The sequence below is a fragment of the Vombatus ursinus genome, unplaced genomic scaffold (genome assembly GCF_900497805.2).
Source record: "Vombatus ursinus unplaced genomic scaffold, bare-nosed wombat genome assembly UNPS02014772.1, whole genome shotgun sequence".
NCBI classification, from domain to species: Eukaryota; Metazoa; Chordata; class Mammalia; order Diprotodontia; family Vombatidae; genus Vombatus; species Vombatus ursinus.
In genome coordinates, this window is record NW_020954550.1 from 9,777,092 (window position 1) to 9,800,065 (window position 22,974).

General features: G+C 38.2%; 1 protein-coding gene across 2 annotated transcripts in view; it reads right to left on the reverse strand.

The window, feature by feature from the left end:
- NLN (neurolysin) overlaps positions 1–22,974 on the reverse strand; it is a 118,904-nt gene that overhangs the window by 59,166 nt on the left and 36,764 nt on the right. The window contains exons 3-4 of one of the 2 annotated variants that reach the window (XM_027863553.1): positions 16,303–16,451; positions 2,309–2,416 (exon numbers count right to left, since the gene is read on the reverse strand). In XM_027863553.1, coding sequence (XP_027719354.1) covers positions 2,309–2,416; positions 16,303–16,451 — 257 coding nt within the window. The remainder of the gene's footprint in view (positions 1–2,308; positions 2,417–16,302; positions 16,452–22,974) is intronic. The other variant, XM_027863554.1, reaches the window with a different exon arrangement.

Genomic DNA, 22,974 nt, shown 5'->3' on the forward strand with positions numbered 1-22,974 from the left:
AGGCCAGCTGGGAGGCAACAAAGGCACAGGCAAAAAAAAAAAAGATTCTGATTCCTCACTGGCCACTTTCTCCCTTTGTGTCTGATAACCAAACTTAAAGAAATTAATCAGATTTTGAGAATGAGCAGGCAAATATTAGCACTTGTGAGAGTCTAGGAGTCTAGTAAGGAGCAGGGCCAAGTCAGAGAAGGAAGCTTCTTATAAGTTCTACTAAAAATAAATGGACTAGCATATATCCATTTTTCTGTAAACTCACCATCCTCAGCATGACTGATGAATGATAGTTACCAAAACTTGTTTCAATTGGCTTTGACTTTTTTTTTAATTTGAATTTCTGTTTTTTTCTGCTAAGAAGAAAACTGAGATTCACTGATTGGGCTTCTTTCCCTGGAAAGAAGTGCGTGAAGGCAAAACTAACCTGCAGGTCTAGGAAATTAATTACTAGGATCAGAAAGGTGTGCTATAGCTTGCTTATCTTCAGCACTTCTCTAGTTGGGATCTAAGAGGAAGGGAGGACAAGGAGACACCCAGGTTCTTTCTGACCCCCCTCCTCAAAATCTAAATCTGTCTAAGAAACTCTAGCAGAGGGGGGAGTTGTGGAGGCTTATTTCATGACTTAATTCCAAATTCATGTGCAAGGACCTCAGTAACCTTCTTTGACCTGTTGACCAGGAAGGCTCAAATCCCCTGGGTTACCCTGTCAAAGTTTGGCTTGCAATAACTCTTTCTTCCTTTGGAGAGTTTGAAATTCAAATACCTGCCCAATCCTAGGTCTTTGCTCCTGCTCCCCACCCCAACAACATGAATCACAGCAGCAATCCTATACCTGCACACCAGATCCAGGATTCTTCCTTACTCTTCCCAATGCCTAGTCTGTTTGATTGCTGTAAGAACCCTTTCAAAACCCACTAGACTTTATACTTGTTTTGGTGCCTTCTTTAACTTCCACATTTAGGTCAATGGCATCAACAGCACCCAATCACACATGACTGACACCCTGATATCATCTTAACAATTTAATCTCCCTGTATCCCTCCACCCAAATGGTTACCATGCAAGTTATATTGATTCATTCTCCACAATATCTCTTCCCTCTGTTCCCTTTTCTTTATTTCTACTGCCACTAGTGGAAGGCCACCAGGCTTCAGTAGTACCTCTGTTCTTTATTGCATCCTCCTCCTAAGTAGTCAGCTCACTACCAATTTCTTCCTTTAGTGGACAGAGCACAAGGCCCAGAGTCAGGAAAATCTGAGTTCAAATCTGACCTTAGACACTTAGCAGCTGTGTGACCCTAGGCAAATCTGTCTACCTTAATTTCCTCATCTGTCAAATAGGAATAATAATAGCATCTACCTCACAGGGTTATTGCAGGAATCAAGTGAGATAATATTTGTAAAGTACTTGGCACAAGGTAGGCACTTAAATGCTCATTCTCTTCCTCCCTCCTTCTCCAATTCATCCTGAGCCCTGCTGCCAGATTAATCTATCTCATATACAAAACTGATGAGGTAATTCCTCTACTCAGAATACTTTGACAGCTCCCTATTGCCTATCATATAAAGTCTAAACTGGCATCAATGTTCCTCTGCAGATTTGTATCTCTTCTGCCCTTAAGAGTGTTATCTTATCAATCTCCCTGCTAGACTATAAGCTTCATGAGGCCAGAGGCCACATCTTAAATCTGTATGAATCTTTCACAGGATTTTGCCAATAGGAGGTAGTTAATAAATATTTTGATGAATGAAGGAATATAAGAGTTAAAATATAGGGACAACACAGTGAAAAAGCTTGGGAACCAATGCTCAGAAGCTAATCTCCCCCTCCTGGAAGGGGCAGAGTTTCTTCTAGGACTCTCTCTCTTTCTCTCTCTTCCTCCACACACATACACAGAACACACACACACATATATGTATGTAGATAGATAGACAGATAGACATTTAAGATGTTATCCATTACAAAGTAGCCTCATTTAATGACTCAGTGAATTATCATTGGGAGGAGAGGGTTAGAGGGGAAAAAAATACAGAAGAATAAGTTATGATCCCTGCCTTGGGGATAGAATCTTGATGGGGAGGTGGAAAAATGGAGGATAATTACCTAATAGCAACAAATTAAGTCACAATTATATGTTAATGACCTTAAATTCAATAAGACTTCCCAAAAGAGAAAGCAAGAAAGTGAGTGTATAGTCCTATAGTTTCAAATAAGGACCTTAGTGAACAGATGGCCTAGCGTCTAGAATCCCCAAACAATCTGAACATGCCCTTGCTTCCCCAATGTGGTAGAAGGAAGAGAAAACCAAACTCACATTTTGTACTTCTTCTGGAAGATGAAGGCCATTTCTCTTTCCCATTTTAATGGACTTTTCTAAGTACCGCTTGGCTTCAGGCTTTATTGTTTCAAGATCACAGGTTTCCTGAAATTAAAGCATGAGATAAACCATTTCTTACACAAGGTTATAGTGGTACATTATACCTTTTTTTGTGAAGTCTGGGTAAATCTGTTCATTAGCTCTACTGGACTATGTAACATGTAAATAACTAGGAGCAGGTCACATCTGAAAACCTAATTTGAAAGTTCACCATGCCAGAGTGTTTTCCTAGGACAGAGGAAGCCACCCAGAATTTCCTTGTCTTTCATTCAAATGCAGAGGGAATGCCCGCTACACATGGATAGTAGAAGAACTCTCATACATTCTTGGACTGTCTTAGAGCATTCCCTTCTTGTTGTGGAATATTTTTTTTTCTTGGGCCACATTCTTCCTCACAAATCATCTGGATTTCATTTTCTGTCATTTCACATCAGTCATGTTGGTTTGCTTAGGTGGTAGGAATAGAAAGTGTGGGAATATAATACACAAATGGATGGTAGTCAGACACTGCCAACATACCATCCAAGGACATCTGGACCAAAAGCTAGAGAAAGTGTTGTAAAACTTTAATAAATGTCCTACTTGTCACATCACAATTGAGAGCAAGGGCATACAGCAAACAGTGAATACAGAAATATCTGGGGAAAATGAGTCAGCATCACATAAAAAGGTATAAAGTTGGGTAGTTAACACAGGTCTACATGCAGAAACATGAGCAATGTTCACTTAAAAGAATGATATGCCCCTGAGGAGAATGGAAAACATCTTCAATAGCTTCATGGCAACACGCTGTGTGACAGAAAAGCAGGTAGCCAAGGAGAAGGTCACCCTGCCCTTCTGGGATAAAATGGCAAATGTGTGGTCACTGAGAGGAAGGGGAGGGCAAAACCCAGAGGGAGTCAGCAGCTCTAAGTCCTTCTCTATAGGCTTGAGAGCTAATAGCTGAAACTTGTTAGCTGGTACTTAGTGACCTCCCAACTTTCAGATATCTCGGGTCAAAGAAAAGTTTGAAATTAATTTCCTTCCCTTGGGTTTTATACCTTGTCAGTCAATGCAATTTTTAAAAAGCCAGGGATCATATTTAACTCTGGATTCTGATCAACAGTAGATTGTTTTCCCTTGTCCATGTTGACCTTTGATATAGGTTAGTGATAATTCTGGGATTCCCTAAATTTTGCTGTAGCAATGAAAATGCAGTGGGTTGACTATGTATTGTTTATCAAAAAACAAAACAAAACAAAAGAGCAAATTTTACTTTGTTCCCCAACATCTGCCTGAAAGTTAATTTACGTTGAACCCTAGAACCCCCTGTGACAGTGCTTTGCTCGTAGTTTTCTCTGGTACTAGCCTCACTGGGGATAGTGAAGAGTTGTTTCCCTTTGCCAGAATGATAAGGCTATGTGTGCTTGGAGACTAAGTTAGCCTTGTTGTATAGGGAATGAGCCTTGGGGACCAAGCACAGGACAGTCAACTGACTAGGAGCTCAGTTTTCTAATAATAGTTTAACACTCAACTACATCATGACCTAATCCAAACTATTACACTGACAGATAGATACAGAAAGCAAGGATACATATGTTGAGAAAATTGGATCTGAATTAAGCCCTAATTAAAACTAGATGAATTAATTTGAGCCAAATTTTTAAAAAAGTATTATTTTAAGACAAAACCACACTAAAAAAAAAACAACAACTTGGCTCAATTAATTACATGCATTGTTGTTGTCCTGTTTGCCTCAGTTCCTCATCTACAGAATGAGCTGGAGAAGGAAATGGCAAACCACTGCAGTATCTTTGCCAAGAAAACCCCAAATGGGATCACAGAGAGTCAGACATGACTGAAATGACTGAAAAACAACAACAAAAGTGGAAGCATCTGAGGGATGCTTTCCTGCTTAGGAGGAAAAGAAAGAGCTCATTCCACCTTCTCACTTGCTTTTCAAGGAGGTGAACAACAGACTCTGTGCTGCTCTCACCTCCTGGCCTTTTGAATTAAGAACCTCTTCTTTGACAGGAAGTTGGTAGTGGCATACATTATTATTAATTTTCTCAATGGAAAATCTCACATTGATACTTGCAGGGGTAACATTCAGGTTTTTTGTAATTTCCTCTGACTGTCAGGGGCTTTTATACACACACATTTGCATGTATGTATTTGTGTAGATACCCCTATTTATACTTCATTACTTACAGGCCTAGTACAGTGTCTGGTACATAGTAAGAGTTTAATGGAAACTAGTTGAGTGATAGACTGACCCAAGTATCCTGGCTTCAAGGGTGTGGGCACCCATTCCCTCACCTGAAGCAAAATGGACTCATCCCTCTATAACTTTTTGGATGACCTGCAGTAGTTGGTATGGCTGAAAAAAATTCATCATTGTCCTGTAGGCAACCTAGTCATGAGGTTATTTGACCTTTAGCAGGTTGGTCATCAAGTGACAAACACCCAGTCTATCACCAGGCCTATAATGGAAGTCTTTTTAGCTTGATAGGATCTGTATATAAATATACATATGCTATCTTATCTTCCTCATTCTCATCCCCCTTAACCCTCTCAGCTCAAAATTCCAACCAAACATCACCCAACCCTTCCACTGTGCCCTCTGGAATGTCTGTTCCATACAAAACAAACTTATCTTCATCCTTAATCTTTTCCTCTCCCACTCCTTCCATATACTAGCTATTACTGAAACTCTTCTCCACCCCCTCACTCCCCACCCACCCCCTTCCCCAATGACACAGCATTCCTGGCAACCCTTTCCAGTACTGGCTGTACCTTCACTCATTCTCCTAGGCTTACTGGTCAAGGCAAGGGAGTTGAAATACTCCTTGTTTCTCATAGCTACTTCCAGGTTCTCCTCCTATCTCCATCACTCTTTCTTTGAGGTTCATGCTATTCATATCTACCACCCAATTAAAAGTCTAGTAGTTGTTATCTACAGTCTCTCAGGTCACTCTTTTTCCTTCCTGTCAGTTTGGTACATGATTCACAATTTTTCCCTCCTCCTCAACTCCTGCCCTCATACTAGGAAACTTCAACATGTTGGCTCTCCCTCAAATACCTTCACCACTCAGTTCCTCAATCTAGTGACTTCCCATGAACTATATTCCATTTCAGCCACACACAAAGATGATTATACCCTTGATCTTGCCATTATTCACAAATGTACAGCCTCCATGTTTAAGAATTCTGAAATACACTCATTCAATCATAACCTCTGGGCTTTTCATTTCTCTTGCTTTACCTTATAAAACCTCACTCTGCATCCCCCTCTGACTTCCAAGCCTTTGAACCCTCAATTCTCTCCTAAAACCTCTGTACTAGCCATTCTCTCCTATTTTCCCAATATTGACCCCTTGGTAAACCAATTCAACTCTGCACTGTCCTCTGTTGAAATCCTAGTCCCCTTATCATGTCACTAATTACACCCTGCCAAGTCTCTGCTTTGGATCACTCCCACCATTTGCTGCCCTTACTCCTCCACACGTGCTGCTGAATTAAGGTGGAGAAAATCACACAACCATTTTAACTGGGTCCACTACAAATTTATGATACATAACCTCAACGGGGCTCTCACTGATGATAGACAATCGTACTAAACCTCCCTGATCAGCTCACTATCTTGCTTTCCACGGTGGCTTTTCCACACACTTTCATCCCTCCTCAAACTTCCCATGGTTCACCCTTTTTCCACCCTCTCAGTTGAGATCTTTGTCTCATAATTGACATAAAAAATTGAGGCCATTCACCATGAGATCCCTCTTCTCTCCTCTTCCTTATCTCCTCATTACTCTTTTGTCACTTTCTCCTTTACCCCTGTTTCACATGATGAAATGACCTTACTTCTTACCAAGGCTAGACCTTCTACCTGACCAAGCAATCCCATCCCCTTCTGTCAACTCTAACAGACGAACCCCTTTGTCATCCCTACTCTATCATTTATTTTCTTTTTTTCCCTATAATTTATTTTCAATCTATCCCTGTCTGCTGGCTCATTGACCATGTACAAACATGCCCACATCTTTTTCATCCTGAAAAAATCCTCACCTGATCCTTCCTAAACCCGTTATTGTCCTTTACCTCTTCTGCCCTTGGTGGCTAAACACCTTGAAAAGGCCACATACGATAGGCGCCTTCACTTTCCTCTCACTCATTACTTAATCCCTTATAATCCGGTTTCTGACCTTATCATTCCAGCAAAACTACTCCCTCTAGAGTTACCAATGATGTCTCAATTGCCAAATCTAACGGCCTTTTCTTTATCCTCATTATCCTTGGCCTCTCCGTAGCCTTTGATACCTTTGCTCACTCTCCTTGATACTCTCTTCTCTCTAGGTTTGCAGGACACCTGTCCCTGCTGGTTCTCCTCTAACTATTGAACTGTTCCTTCTCTGTCTTCTCTACTGGATCCTCATAACCATAGGTGTCCCTCATCATTCTGTCCTGGGCCCCTCTCCTCCCTCCATACTACTTCACTTGGCGAACTCATCAGCTCCTGTGGATTTAAATACTATCCTGCCCAAAACTTTATGTTGACCTTCAATCTCGAATATCCACCTGCCTTTCAGAGACATCTCAAAGTGTATGTCCAATAGTCATCTTAAACTAAGCATGTCCAAAACAGAACTCATTATCTTTCCCCTTAAACCTTTCTCCCTTCCTATCTTACTTATTACTATAGAAGGTAACACCATCATCCCAGTCCGTCAGGCTTACAATCAGCTCCTCATACTCTCTCATCCCCCACATCCAAGCTGTTGCCAAGTCCTGTTGATGTCACCTCTGCAACATCTCTATTATATGCTCCCGGCTCTCATTGGACATTGCCACCACTCTGGCGCAGGACCTCATTACCTATTACAATAACCTGTTGGTGGATCTGCCTGCTTCAAGTTTTTCCCCATTCCAATCTATCATCCATTTAGCCACTAAAGTGATTTTCCCTAAAATGCAGGTCTGACTATGTCACCCCCTCCCCCCGACACATACTCCCTCCCCACACTCAATAAACTCCAGTGGCTTCCTATTGCCTCCAGGATCAAATACAAAATGCTCTGTTTGGCATTCAAAGCCCTTTATAACCTATCTCCCTGCCATCTTTCCAGTCTTCTTACACATTACCTGCCCACCCCCCTCCCCCACTCCCCATCCCCACACCACCCCATATATGCTTTGATTCAATGACACTAGCCTCCTGGCTGGTCCACAAACAAGACACTTCATGTCTTGGTTGCAAGGCATTTTGTCTGGTTTTCTATAAATTCCCTCCACTTGAATTGAACTTTTATGGTGAGTAACAGTGCTATGGTTACAGGCAGCAAGGTGGTGCAGTGGATGGAGCTCCCAGCCAGGAATCAGGAAGACCTGGGTTCAAATCTGACTTCAAACACTTACTAGCTGTGTGACCCTGGGCAAGTCACTTAACCCCGTTTGCCTCAGTCTCTTCATCTATAAAATGAAGAAGGAAATGGAAAACCATTCAAGTATCTTTGCCAAGAAAATCCCAAAAGGGGTTACAAAGAGTCAGATGTGACTGAAACAAATGAACAAGAGTGCTTTGGTTGCTGGGAATTTTGGTCCTTAATTACTTAAAGAAAGTACCCATAGCCCTTGAGGGTAAAATGATTAAACCTAAGAATACAAATTCAATGCCACATCAACAATGCATTTTATTTCTTATCCAGAGATTCCCTTTTCCTTTGTCCTATATTTCTGATTCTAGGATCTTATTTTGCTTCTGGACAAACCACTGAAGGACTGGAACCTAAAAATGTTTCTCATTCTTGTGGATTTTCTGAATCCACATTTACAGCTCCTAGAATAAGATCACTCCCTCTTTCTTTTTTTGGCTGGGTCTTTTCAACTTCTAAAATAACTATATGACACAATATACTTCAACAAGGGCTGCTGCCTGAGTGACAACTGTGGTGATTAACCCACATTCTTCTAATCCTTCCAAAGTATGTCTGCAGTATTCCAATAACACATTTTTTTAATTATTATTACTTATTGCTGTATATACCCCAACACAAGAATGGAAGCTAATTAGCAATATTCTCAATCTTAAAATGGATGTGATTGCTGCTATTAGATTTTCCCAGCATACAAAAGACCAATCTAGCCTTAGTGTCTAATTATTTAAAGAAAGAACTCAAAGTAATTACCAGCCTATGGAGATATGGATGATTAGCTCTAAGAATGCAAATTAAATGCCACATAAATGTAAATATTGTTCCCTAGAAGAGATGTAAGGTAGTTGAGAATTTTAGAAGTAGGAAGAAATCGGCATTTCCCTCTTTACCATCTCCACTATTCCTAAAACCAGATTTTGGGGGAAAAATTGAAATATATAAACTACTTAGACCATTTCCCCTCCAGGCCCTGTTGCTGACTTTCAGACTTCAAAATCATGCCTCTACTTCAGTCTCATCTTAGAATTACCCCCATTGCCTCGGGCCTCCTTACCCTGGAACATTCAATTACCACTGAGGCCCAGAGAAATTAAATTAATTTTACAATGTAACATTTCTAGTTAAGTGGCCAAGCTGCTCTTCATTCCTGTACTCTTGCCACTTGACCATTCCGCCAAGCTTTTCTTAAATATTTTATCATTTAAAAAAAATCATAATCTAAAATCTTTTATTTTCTCTAATTGCCCTCAAAAATAGATGTGTTGGGGGAGAAAATTTGCCTGCAATGGGAAACAGAGTGATTAAGAAGGGTTGAAGGAATACAGAAAGGGTGACCTCTTCAGGAGGCCCAAGAAGGGAGGTAAGGGGACTGGGTGGCACAAGGTGCCTGGGAAGGAAACACAGGAGAAGAAAAAGAGGTTCTTCTCTTCATGACCTTACTTAGGGCCAGCTCAATACCTAGCAACCATATGCCTGAGGTGATACATCTGCACAGCATGTATCCCAGCCTTCCAGCTGCCCTAGATTTCCAGTGGCTATTTCTGGAGAAGCAGAGCTTGCAGCTGAGCACCTCCTCCTAGGCTTCTCACTTTCACTCTCCCCCTACCCTCATGGAAACCATCTGGTCCCAACATTTTCCAGTCTCAGTTCTGCGACAGTGTTGCTCACATCACCAATTTTACTCATTTCAGACAAAAATATTACATTTAGTTATTTCTAAGGTGACTCCAATTCAGAATTAACAGAATAGATGAATTAAGAATCAAACTTCTTGTCTTGAAAATTCTTTCTTTCTCCACGTTTTTTTCTCTATATAATAATAAACTTTATTGATGCCCTTTGTTTTAATGACACAACCATTTTGTGATATACTCCCTATCCCATCCCAAACTCCCATTCTTTTTTGAATATTGATAATCATATGAGCATGAAATCAATATTTTAATTACATGTTCTTTTCTTTTGTATAGCTTTTAAATCCCTAACAACATAGTTTTCAAAACTTGAGGGACAGATTAATATGAAAATAAAACAAAAAAAAATCTCTTATTTCAAAAGTTACCTATCATTCATGCAATTCTAAGGATTTCTTTTTTTTAAAGGTCACATCTGCTTAAGATGGTGACATAAAAAGTCATAGAGAAGACCAGCCCTCCCAAAGAAATCATAATATGTGAAAACAGCCCCAGAAAGATCATTAGTAAAGAAATCTAAAAAGACTCAAAGTAAGCTCCTCTATCCAATCTACGATTTGTTCAAAAAAGATGGCCAGAAGGGTTTGGAGGCCAGGAGAAGGCTTGAGACAGGCAAAACCAGCTTGATCTGTAATTACCCAGGCAGAAAGCAGCAGAGGTGAGGAAAAGAGAGTCAAAGCAAACTCCTGCTAATGGACTTGAAGACAGCTGCACTAATTTAGGCATCTGAAGCCTGAACAGAAGTGGGGATAGAATCAGCTCCCCTAGGTCACTGCACAGGAAGATGGGGCCTGGCTACACACTTTTCTGAGCACTTGAGTCACAACAGTGGATGGACAACTTTGTGCCTGAAAGCCAGTGTTAAGAAGACAAGGATGGTACAGGAAGTTTAATATCAGAAGAATCTCAAATATCCCACTGGGTCCCAATTAAGGATTATGCCAAGAGAAGAAGAAAGACCCATTGAATCTTGAACCTGCAGTGGACCACCAAGAGAATGAGGCAGAAGCCAGAAAACAAAGCAGAGGACAAGGGCGAATTCCATTTCACCCAGGCATTTCATTCAGACCAGTGGTAGCAGCAACGGAGATAGCATTCAAACAGTGGAAAGGACAACACCAAACACAATACTAATTAAATAACAAAGGCTAAAAATATGAGAAAGCAGAAATACCAAACACAATGAAGAAACATTATGGATTAAGAGAAGCCATTCTATTTTACAAAAAGTAAACCTGGAAGAAGAAAACAATCCCCTAGCAACTCCAATAGAATCTCGGATAAAAAAAAAACAACAAAACTTCACCACAAGAACTCTAAGCTGGAACTAAAAAAGGAAAGGATAAAAAAATTAAATTAGAAAGGAAATGAGAGGTCAGGAGGAAAAAAGATTGATAAGAGAACAAATAGCTTAGAATACAAGGTAGAAAACCTTACCCAACTAGTGGATTACTTTAAAAAAATCAATCAAAAGGAATTCAATGACTCCATGAGAAAATAAAAAACATTAGAATAAAGTCAAAAGATGGAAAAAATTAAACAGAATGTAAAGTATTTACTATCAAAAACAACTGACCTGGAAAACTAGATAAGAAAAAATAAAAATCATTGGACACCTTAAAGACCATGATCAAATAATAACCCTGAACATAATATTTCCAAAAAAATCATAAAAGAAAATAGTCCAGATATATTAGATCCAGAGGACAAACTGAAAGTAGAAAGAATCCAATGATTACTTTCTGATAGAGATCACAATTTGAAACACAGGGAATGTCATGGCCAAAATCCAGAGTTTCTAAGTTAAAGAAAAAATATTGCAAATATCCAGAAGGTAAAAATTCAGGAACCAAGTAACCATACCAAAGATCATTTGCAGCAGGCTTGTCAGCAATGACTACAATGGCTTCATAAAAAAAAAAATTCAAGAAAAATGAAGAGATACCTTTCACAAGTATGGATACAGGAGGAGTTCTCAACCCCCAAAAAAGGACAGAGATGATTACAGAAGATAAAATGGACAGTTTCCATTACATTAAATTAAAAAGATTTTGCAGATAAAAAAGTAATGCAGTTAGGATCATAAGGGAAATGGTTACCTGAAAAAAAATTTTTGTAGCAGATTTCTTTGATACAGATTTGATAGCTAAAATAGAGGATATTGATACAAACATATAAGAACAAAAGCCATTTCCTAGTAGACAAAAGATCAATCAATAAACATTTTATTAAGTACCTACTACTGCCAGGTACTCTCTAAGCTTAAGGATACAAAAAGAGACAAAAGACAGTCCCACCTTCAAACTTACAATCTAATGGGGGACACAATATGCAAACAAATACATACAAAACAATGTATATACAGGATAAATAGGAGATAATTAACTGAGTGAAGGCACTGAAATTATGAAGGGTTGAGAAAGGTTTCTTATAGAAGGTGGGATTTTAGTTGAGATTTAAAGGAAGTCAATGACAACAATGTAAATATAAAGAATAAAAACCAAAACAGTATAATTATGATCCTCAGAATTTAAATGAAAAAAAAATAGATCTCTCTTTTCTTTGAAAGAGACTATAGGTGAAGATTTCATTTACACAGTCTCACTTGATGTGTTTAGTTATACTGTGGTTTTTTTTTCTTTTTAAAATCTTTGTCATAGGGAGGGAGGAGGAATAAATTTAGAAATCAGGTTACATAAACAAAAAGGCAACAATTTTTTTTAAAGAACTAGTGTCAGATTAGTTTCTTATTTTAAAACAGGACAGGGACTGTCTTTTGCCTCTTTCTGTACCAGCATTTAACTGAGTGCCTGGCACATAGTAGGTACTTAGCAAATGTTTATTGATTGATTGAGGACTTCATAAGGAAATTAACAACTACTAGGTTTCTACTTGTAGCATCTTTGAGGGCAAACATTACTTCCAGGGCACTGATAAAGTTTATCTTCAATAACATTTTATATTTCTCGGGGGCAGCTAGGTGGCACAGTGGATAGAGCACTGGCCCTGGAATCAGAAGGAACTGAGTTCAAATCTGTCCTCACACACTTGATACTTACTAGGTATGTGACCCTGGGCAAGTCACTTAACCCCATTGCCTAGCAAAAATAAAACAAACAAGATTTCTCAATAATATACAAGTTTCATGTTTCAAAAACTTTATTTCCCTAAACAAAAGTGCTCCTTCCTCCTTCCTATAAACTATGATAGCACTTTGTTTAGTGCCTCTCATGCCCTTTCACACTCTATTTGGTATTATGTTTATTTTGTAAATGCCTTATTCTCCTTGTCCATGAGACTATTCTCTAAGAGTTGGGACCATTAATTGTGGTATTCATCTTGTTAGGCAGAGCTTAGGGCAGTAACTCGCAGATAAAGAAGCTCATAATAAATGTTTGGGAGGTGAATGCTCCCCAAACATTGGTATATAATCACAGGACTAGAAAAAATCTTAAAAATCATCTAATCCAGAAAGAATACTGTGCCTGGAATCAGAGGACCTGGGTTCAAATCCTACTTCTGAAGTTTACTGAATGTGTGACTCTGGGCAAGACACTTCTCCTGGTCTCAGTTTCCTCATCTGTAAAGTGACGGTAACATAAAAAAAGGTGGCCTCTAAGGTTCCTTCTAGCTCTACCTTTGTGATCCTAAGAGAGGGCATCCCTAAATCCCACAAGACAGAGGAAAGGAAAATCTAACTGGTTTTCAAAAATTTCTCAAGAATGGGATTCTAGAATTTGTCTCAATAAACTGCAGTTACAGTGTTGAATCATTCCGATAGAAAATTCAGCCAGCAGCACATCCATTGGGGAAAAAAACTGAAAAGATCTTTTTTTAAAAGCTGTATTGTCATTCAACATATTCATTTACTATTTATTGAGTGCCTTCTGTATGCAAAATGCTGTGGGTTATCCAAAGAAGCCTAAATCCTACTTTCTGCTCTACAGCAGTTCATAAGCTGGCAAAGAAAATAGGACAAGCAAGTGGATAGGTACTATAAATGTGAGATAAACAAAGGTAGTTGCCCCACTGAGCAGAGGAGCCAGGTGTTGGTAAAGGGAGCTAAAAGCAGGTTTGTTTTATTAATCCTTAACTGTGTTTCTAACTGTTACTTACATCCAAAGTACAGCAAGACCTAAAACAGCTTTGCATCAAATTTAGCCAATTGGTTTCAATGGACATTAGTGATATCCTGAGACTTCATCAGAAGTATTCACAAGCTCCTCATCATAATCTCAGAAGATGAAAGAGAATGCCATAAAATAGTAAATTACTCTTAGTCTTACTTACTTTAGGTTTTATTGTACAATTTTCACTATTACTGTCTCACTTAGAATACTACAGGAAAAATATGAATAATCCATTTTTAAGTGTCTATTTTTAGAAACTCCTTCTAATCTGCAGCTTAACCACTGCTATGGTGAGATAGTACTCCCTTTGCATCTGCTGCTTTCCCTGGTTCCAAGTCTACACAAGAAAATGCCCTTTCCAGGATAAGCTCAGCATGTTTAAACTCACCACCAAGCTGCTAACTCAAACCTTGATTGATACCACCTCCCTCAGCCTCCTCTCTCCTCTGATTGCAGGGTAGAGAACCAAACTCCTTCCAATACCTGCCTTTATAGAAGGCAGGCATTGGACTTTTAGCTCACTCCATTTTGTATCTGCTGCCCTGCCAGGTTTCAACTCCATGCAACAAGATGCTCCCTGGCATCCCCTATTCCCTCTTTCTTGCCAACTTTGTATGTTATCTCTCTCTTTAGAATTATAAGTTCCTTGAGGGCAGTGACTGTCTTTCTTTTAAATAATTGTATTCCCAGCACTTGGCACAGTGCCTGGCACACAGTAGGCACTTAATAAATATTTACTGGATTTGACTGAATGTAGAAAATATATAAGGATATTAAAATCTATTAGATAATCTGGGCTCATCATTTCACACTGTTATAGTTAAACAAAACAATTCAAGCAGTTTCTGTGTGTTAAACAAAGCCTTTAAAATGGAGAGAATTTGATGAACAAAACAAGTAATCAAGTAAACACACAGGTTACTTATCAGTTGCCAGACTATAAGGACAGTAAGAAAGAACATGTAAGTCTTGGATGTTTTTATTTAATGATCTTTGTGCAAAGGAACACGAAGACACCAGATGATGAACTAAATGTGGGATATTTAGGTCAGGGACTCAACTTTAAATTCATCTATTCCTATGAAGCCAGAAGTAAATCAGCCCACCAAAGAAGAACCAATTTGTGGGATGAGTTTTTGTTTTTTTTTTTCAGACCATTGTAGTATATAACAAGCACTGAATTTGAAGCCCAACGACCTAGGGTCAAATATCACTTCTGACACTGCCCATGTGACTTGGAGCAGGTCAGTTGGCCTTTCTTAGTCTATTTCCTCATGTAAAATGAGGGAGTTGGACTAATCATAACTTCAAATCTATGACCCCATAACCACTGTACTCTTCAGAATAATTTACTAAAAGGGCCTCTGTTTATTCCTTCCTTGCTAACAGGTTCAGGCCTTAAAAGTTTAAAATTTAAAAAAAAAAAAGGAAGTCACAAGGTTATCTAAAATGACAACTCTGTTTTCCCCAATACCAATACACGGATAATATTAACAAATATCTCAGTCTAAGGAACATAAGGGCAATAAATAAAATGTGAAGCCTGTGAAACACTGTATACTTTAAATAGAAAAAACGAAACTCGGAAACAAGGATGAAAACAGGTTAAGCACAGGAAATCAGAAAACACTAGGGAAAACACTTCTAAAATACATCAGTATGTATTCTAAATACAGTCAAATAGGAACTTGGAATATTATGGGATAAAACAGAAAATGAAAATTAGGAAAGACTACAGTCCTAGTCAAAAAGAATTCATCTCTAAGGAGGTGGGATCGGGGGCAGGGTTCAAGAAGAGAAAAAGAAGGAATTAATTTGGCCAATAGCAATGGTGATGAGATTTTCATTTGTTTAATTTTCACCGTTCTAAGGGTAACCTACCATAAACCATGGTTGCTTGTGAACTTAAAAGAATGAAAAATACTTGCGTGACACAGGACAACAAATACCACATAAGTCTTAGCAAGAACTAAAATATTTCAGTAATTTAAGTAGGTTGATTTTGAAAAACATTTTCATACAAAATGTTTTATATCAATTTTAAGCACGAGATGGTTACAAGAAGCAAAATAATACCAATGATCTTGCAAAAGAAACATGCAAAAAGAACAAAAAATTGGAGCTATAAAGCCTTTGTTTCTTGGACAGACTATAGAAATACTACAGAATTACATATTAAAAGCAAAGACAAATTTAAAAAAAAAGGCTAGGAAGCAAAACAACAAATCTTTGAAGGCAGACCCACCTAGAACATTCATTATCCTTAACTCCTGCCAGTCCTGCAAAACGTAAGGACAATATACAGGAATGACTCTGGCTTTCAACATCAACACTGTGTCACCATTATAAAGTTATAAATGCAATGTACTTACTAAGAGGAGACTGACATTGTCAAGGTTTTAATGGGTTCTATCTAACAAATATATATTATGCTTAGAAGATTTGAATTAAAAGAAAAAACAAACTTATCCCACAAGATCCTACATTGATAGTTATACATATATAAGACACAGTTTTAATTTTGGTCCTCACTTTGAAATGAATTTAATTAACAATATAAATATAGCTAATTATGTCCATTATCACAAGCATCTGAAAATAAGATTTCTTGGCAGATTCAAATATCTTATACTGATGCATGAGGTGTGAGGTGTTTTGTTGTTTGTTTGTTTGTTTTTTTCATTAAAAAAATCTACCTGTAGATGAACAATTCTCTGAAACACATCCTCTCTCATGCTCATCTCAATGTCAAAACGAGAAAGCCTTTTGTCGGCATCTGTGCTTGCTGCTCGCACATCTTTGTCAGAGGAGATATGCTGGGGAAAATCCAACATGCTTCTTTCCACTGTTGGCAGAGAAAAATATTAAGTGATGCCACACCCTTCCAACCAGTGTTACGCTGAAGTGTTTTCTACAAGTGCAAATGATTATTTTAATGTTTGTTTCCCATGTTATATATTTGGGAAGGCTCTCAAAATGATAAGGAAACCAGATATATAACATGAGTTCCATGTACTGAAATATCATCTATGAACATTCATTTAGTGCTTACCAAGGGGAAGGCACTATGCAAAGCCCTGGAGATGATAAAAAGAAATTTCAGCTGGTATTTAGCTCTGAAGAGTTACTATGTAATTTGGGAGATCAGGGAAAAACTTTGCTTGCACATCACTCCAATGGGCCAGTAATATTCTGCTTAATAGCAAATGTGCTGACTTAATAGCAAATGGCAGATCACTGTCAGGCCCATCTTGGAACAGTTATATTAAAGGCACCAGGAAGTTCAGGGCCTAGCATGAGATGTCACAGATATGATTACTATAATACTTCCTAGATGTCATCAATCATTGTGGGGTCCATTTGGCTTTCTAAATATGGATGCTCCCCAAAGTTCTCCCCTGGGATCTTTTCTCTTCCTTCTCTACACACATACTCTTACTTTCTCTCTCTCTCTCTCTCTCTCTCTCTGTCTTTCTGGTCAATCTCATCAAATCCCATGGTTAAATGATCTAGGTAACTGGTTCACAAATTTTTATTTTACTCCGCATGAATGACTGGAATAATGACCATAGACCATAGGGGAACCTGGATTGAAAGGAAAGATCAGTTTAGTTTATACATTTGGCATTTGAGGTGACAGAAGAATAGTCAAATAAAGATGTTCAGCAGGCATCTTAAGACACAGGAATGAAATTTAAGAGGGCAGGTAAAATCTAGATGAGAATTAAGCAGATTGTTAAATGATAATGTTAATCACTACTTACCCCACTCTTTGTAATTAAGGCTGAAACTTGAACTCAGGACAAAATCCTAGAGATAGCGAGATGGCACAGTGGATGGAGCACTGGAACTGCAGTAAGGTAGACCCGAGTTCAAATCCTGCCTCACACATTTACCAGCTGAGTGACCCTGGTTAAGAGTCACTTAACCTCTATCTACCTCAGCTTACTCATTTGTAAAATGAGGCTAATAATAGTACCTCTCTCTCAAGGTTATTATGAGGATCAAATAGAAAATATTTGTAAAGTACTTTGCAAACATTAAAGCATTATCTATTTAATGATGTCCATTGCTATGATATATCAATATTAACATCAGGAGAACACTGATATTAAAAGATGAGTTTTTAGGGACAGCTAAGTGGTACAGTGGTTAAAGTTCAGGCCTTGGAGTCAGGAGGACCTGAGTTCAAATCTGACCTCAGATGTTTGACACTTACTAGCTGTGTGACCTTAGGCAAGTCACTTAACCTTGATTGCCTCACCAAAAAGCAAAAAGAAAAAGAAAAGATGAGTTTTTATGTCAAGTTGCTGCCTAGGATCACAGGAAGCTCTGAGTAATTTCACAAACGCAATCTAGCCCACACTTTTCCTCTTTTTTAGTTCTAGGGCAAGCTCCATATCCATCTGCAGCATGTATCCTAGAGAAATACACACACATATAAATCCATATAAATATGTAAGAACATTACAAATATGTGTATATACAAATACGCGTACGTATATACACACACATATATAAATAGGCTTCCTATTCAGTTGCTTGTCAGAATTTGTACACTATGTATCTGTCATTTATGTGATTTTTTTTTTACTGTGTAAGTTATTAAGCAAGTCTCTTTGGGGTGATTTATAAGTTTCATTAAGGAGGCCCAGTAATATATCATTTACAAAAAAGAGCCATCGATAGGTTCCTACCATTTATAAAGAGTCCTTCTTCCATTCTGACTACATAAGACAACCTCAATGACCTTAGCAAATACCTCAACAACAAACATAGGTTTGTTTATCAAACATCTGTGGTGTTTATCAGTACCTCCATATGATCGTGACCTAAGCATGGGAGGTACAATGTTGGAGAATAATCTTTAAGGTAGTTTGGGAGGGGGAGCACTAATTGGAGGGAGGAATCAGGAAAGAATTCATGTATAAAATGGTGTTTAAGCTCATCTCAAAGAAAGAGAAGGCCTCTGTGAGGTGGAGGTAAAGAGGAAGGGTGTTCCAGGCATATGAGATGGATGGGGGCAAACGCACAAAGATGAAAGACAGAGTGTCTTGTGTGAAGAAAAGAGGAATGGCTAATTTGACTAGATTTGACTAGAGTGTAGGATGGGGAGCAATGTCCAACCAGCCTAGGAAGATGAGTTGGGGCCAAGGTGTATGTAAACAGAGTTTATATTTTGTCCCAGAGGCAATAGGAAGCCCCTAGAGCTGTTTGAGTAGGGGAGTTACATGGTCGGATCCACATGAAGTGAAAATTACTTTGGCAGTCATGTATGGGACAGACTGGAAGGATATCAGACAAGGTAGGGGGACCAATTAGAAGGTTGTTACAAAAATCTATGCAAGAGGTGATGAAGGTCTAAATTAAAGTGGCAACAGTGTGAGTGGAAAGAAGGGGCCAGATGTGAGTGATATCAAGGTAGAAATGGTAAGATCTGGCAACTGATTGGAGATGTAGAATGAGGGAGTGAGGAGCACAGGATAATGCAGACATTTCAAACATGGAAGACTGGAGGATGGTGATGTTATTAATGGAAACAGGAAAGTTTGGAAGACAGGAATGTTTATGGAGGAAAGATATTGAGTTTTGTTTTAAACATACTGAGTACAAGATGTGTTTGGGGGACATCCAGTTTGAAATGTCCAACAGACCACCAGTGATATGGAACTGAAGTTCAGGGCAGAGAATGGAGCTGGATATGACGATCTAGATATAGTGATCTGCAGAGAGATGAGATCTGATGAGGTTACCAAATAAGAAAGTACAGAGGGACCAGGGAAGAGGGCCCAGGACCAAACATTGGGGAAAATCCACAGTTAGGGGCCATCTTGTGAATGATAAGCCAGCAAAGGAGACTGGGAAGCAGACAGACAGAAGGAGAGCCTGGAGAGAGGAATGTCATGAAAACCTAGAGAAGAGTATTGAGGAGGAAAGGGTGGTCACCAATGTCAAATGCAGCAGACAGGTTGAGAAGGATGTGAACTTCAAAAAGACTATTATATTTGGCAATTAAGGGATCACTAACTTTGGAAAGAGCAGTTTCAATTGAGTGATGAGGTCAAAAGCCTGATTTCGAAGAGCTGAGAAGTGAATGGAGAGGAGGAAATGGAGTTAGTGAGTGTAGATAACTTTTTCCAAGGAGTTTGGCTAAGTAAACCTATAAATGATCTTGGGCTGATTTGACTAGTTAGGTCCCCTAGCTAGCTTTATGCAGGCCCATTGTCCTCTTCACTGTTTTGTTTTTCTTCTCTTTCTGTTCTGTAAGGTGATTCTGCTTGGAATCTTCTGGCATCTTCCTCTGTAATGTTTACAATTAAGCTTGTCTTCTAAACTAGCACTGACTTTGGTTTCCATGTCTCCCCCCTTACAAGGAGATAGATTTCGGGGGTGGGGGGCTGAGGTAGTTCTGGGCTCTTTCTCTTGCTTGTTTAAGGATTATGCCATATCTGGGGATATATCTGGGGTAATTGCTGAGGATGTTATCTCTTCTTTATTTTTTCACCTTGTTATAACTGGTGATGGTATGACTACACATAGACAGTTGTTTCAGAAATGACTTCCATGTTAGTAACCAGTGATTTCCTGTCTGTCCAGATAATGTTTCAGATTTTTTTGTGTGTGTGATACTGTTTGTTGCTCACGCTGTCTAGTGTCTTCTGATTTACTTCTGGAAAAAAAAGTATCCATGAAATATATATGTGAGATTTCCGAGTTCCCTAGTAGGCTTTGGTCTCTTTTGTTTTTTAATCCTCAACCATAACTTCCAACATAATTTTGACTCCTGGCCTTTGGAAAGAGCCAAGGAAAGAATTTTGTTGGTTCATGTTTAGAAAAGCAGAAGATGAAGATTTAGTGAAAGACTGCGAGGGACATGTCACTTACACAAGAGAACCAGGAGAGCACAATCATGGAAGCCAAAGGAAAAAACATCACGGTGGATTAGAATGGGGAAAAAACACACAAAACAATAACCAAGTAGCAATGAATTTAGTGATAAAATCAGTGACTGTGGAGAAAGATGTTTCAGTAGAGTGACAGTAATGAGAGTTTAAGTGGAAATTGTTAAGAAATGAGTGGGTGGTGAGGCAGTGAAGGCAGAGAATGTAGATTAATTATTCTATAAGCTTGAAGTGGAGAGGAAAAATTACAATCACTTGGAGAATCAGGGTCAAGGGACAGTGAGGGGAGATGTGAGCATAGAATGGAATTGGTAGAGAGGGATAGACTGAATACAAAAGAGAAAGAGGTGTTTCATTTGTGGAGCAATGTCCTAGAACCAATGGATTACACTATATACCATGAAATTTCACCATTATCTTGAAGTATTTGTTACTAATGACTTCTGTGTATGTAATGTAATCTTTGGAATAGAGTGAGGGTTCACATCATCTAACAAAAATATATCCAGGAAAATGTCCTAGGTGCCTTTTTAGTGAAGTTTTATAGTAGAATTTATTTTTCAATTATTAATTTATTTTTTGCTTTTCTGTATAGTGTAAGGCAACTTTTCATTCGTGATATCACCAGCCTCATCCTATATTCCCATATCAGGGTGTAAATTGAACTACACATGCTGTATCTTGTTAATGGGAATAGTAATAACATACTTCATTACTACAATATAGGCCTGTTAGAAAATCATAACCATTAATGTGTTTTCTCACCTACTTTTCTCAATTATAATTAACTGTATAATGATTGCCAATGCAATCTTGGTAAAAATGTTGTAATGTCTGCATCCATGCACCTAATATTAAAGACGCTGAATTTTCTTGTGTCTTTTAATAGTACCATTCTAAAACTGGCCAGCTACACAAACTCACAATTGCAGAAGTAAATAAAATGATTATTGGCCCCACACAGTGATATGCAGACAAAGGTCTTCACTGGGTCTGATTTTTGGATGAGGAGTTATTTATTACGAGCTTGGCTCCTGACCGTTATGTGAATGACCTGCATAGAGTGTTGTGCCATAAATTCTTGCACTTGATTGGAAGGATCTTTTTCCCATGGGTTCTAAAACAATGATCCTCCATGCCGCCCACATAAGACACATTCGTGAACTAATTCTGACTAAATGCTGTGGCAAAATCACTGATAGTAGATACATAGAGAGAGGAAGCATTTATTAAGAACTAATTATGTTACGGGCAGCTGCCAGGTATAAGCAGACAAGACAGTCTGTCCTCAAGGAGGACAAGAGAAGACAAACACATCTCAAGGGCAGAGTCCAGAGGGTTGTGAGGATCAAATGAAGTGAAATCTGTGAAGCACTTTCAACAGTTTCTGGCACATAGTAGGTACTTAATAAATACTTATTTCCTTCCTTCTTTCCTTCCTTCCTTTCACTCTCTCTAAAATGGTGAAATAAATAAAACTCATACATCCAAAATATGGAGAAATTTCCTAGATACCTAGCAAATATATTCCTTATTAATGCCTTTATAATATCATTGTAAATAACTAAGTAAATGAACCACCTCTATGCATCACCACATTGTGATGATTAGGATATTAAGATCTGACTAAATATAAATTTATTCTCCCTTCCAAAGAAAGAATAAAATACAGATTATCAAGCTCAATATGCATAATATTCATTTAAAAGCATGTGGTTAATAATACAATTAAGACTTTGATTGGATTTTTTGACATTAGCTTAAAAAAATTAAAAGGGAAGTTAAATGGCTTATGATCTCAAATCAGTAATGTAACAGGCATGGACTTAAATTTAGAAACATGGTTTTAAATAAACAATAATGTTGAAAAGGTATTCGTCTCTTACTCATTCACAAAGAACTAGATGGAACTAGAATTTCCTTTCACTGCTAAAATGGGCAGTCAACAACATGGACACCCAACACCCTCCATTGTGCATTTGTGGTGAAAGACACTGTAGGAGATGACTAAGAGTTGTCATGATTGAATTTTGAACTCGGGTCCTGGAGGTGAAAGTTAGTTGTTTTTTTTTTAATTGCATAAGAAATTATGCTGGTTTCAAACTTACCAACTATAGACATATTTCGAGCAGCCTCAAATATAGAGAGAAACTAGAAAGAATACCACCAAACTAAAAAGTCTAAAAAATGAATAAGCAGGCAAAACAGAACACAAGACAATTTAACACAAAGTGATTAGTTAACTATTGCACAAAATTTTTTAAAAAATCTGTAAAGTCTCAAATATTATTTACTTATTGGTGTAAATACAGTATCCACCTAGGCTAGGTCCCTCTTTGTGTCATGGTTCCCTATGGCAGTCTGGTGAAGCCAAAATGGACTCCTCTCAAGAATGATGCTATTAAATGCTTATAATAACATACAAAGAATTATAAGGAAAAGCAATTATGTTGAAATACAGTTATC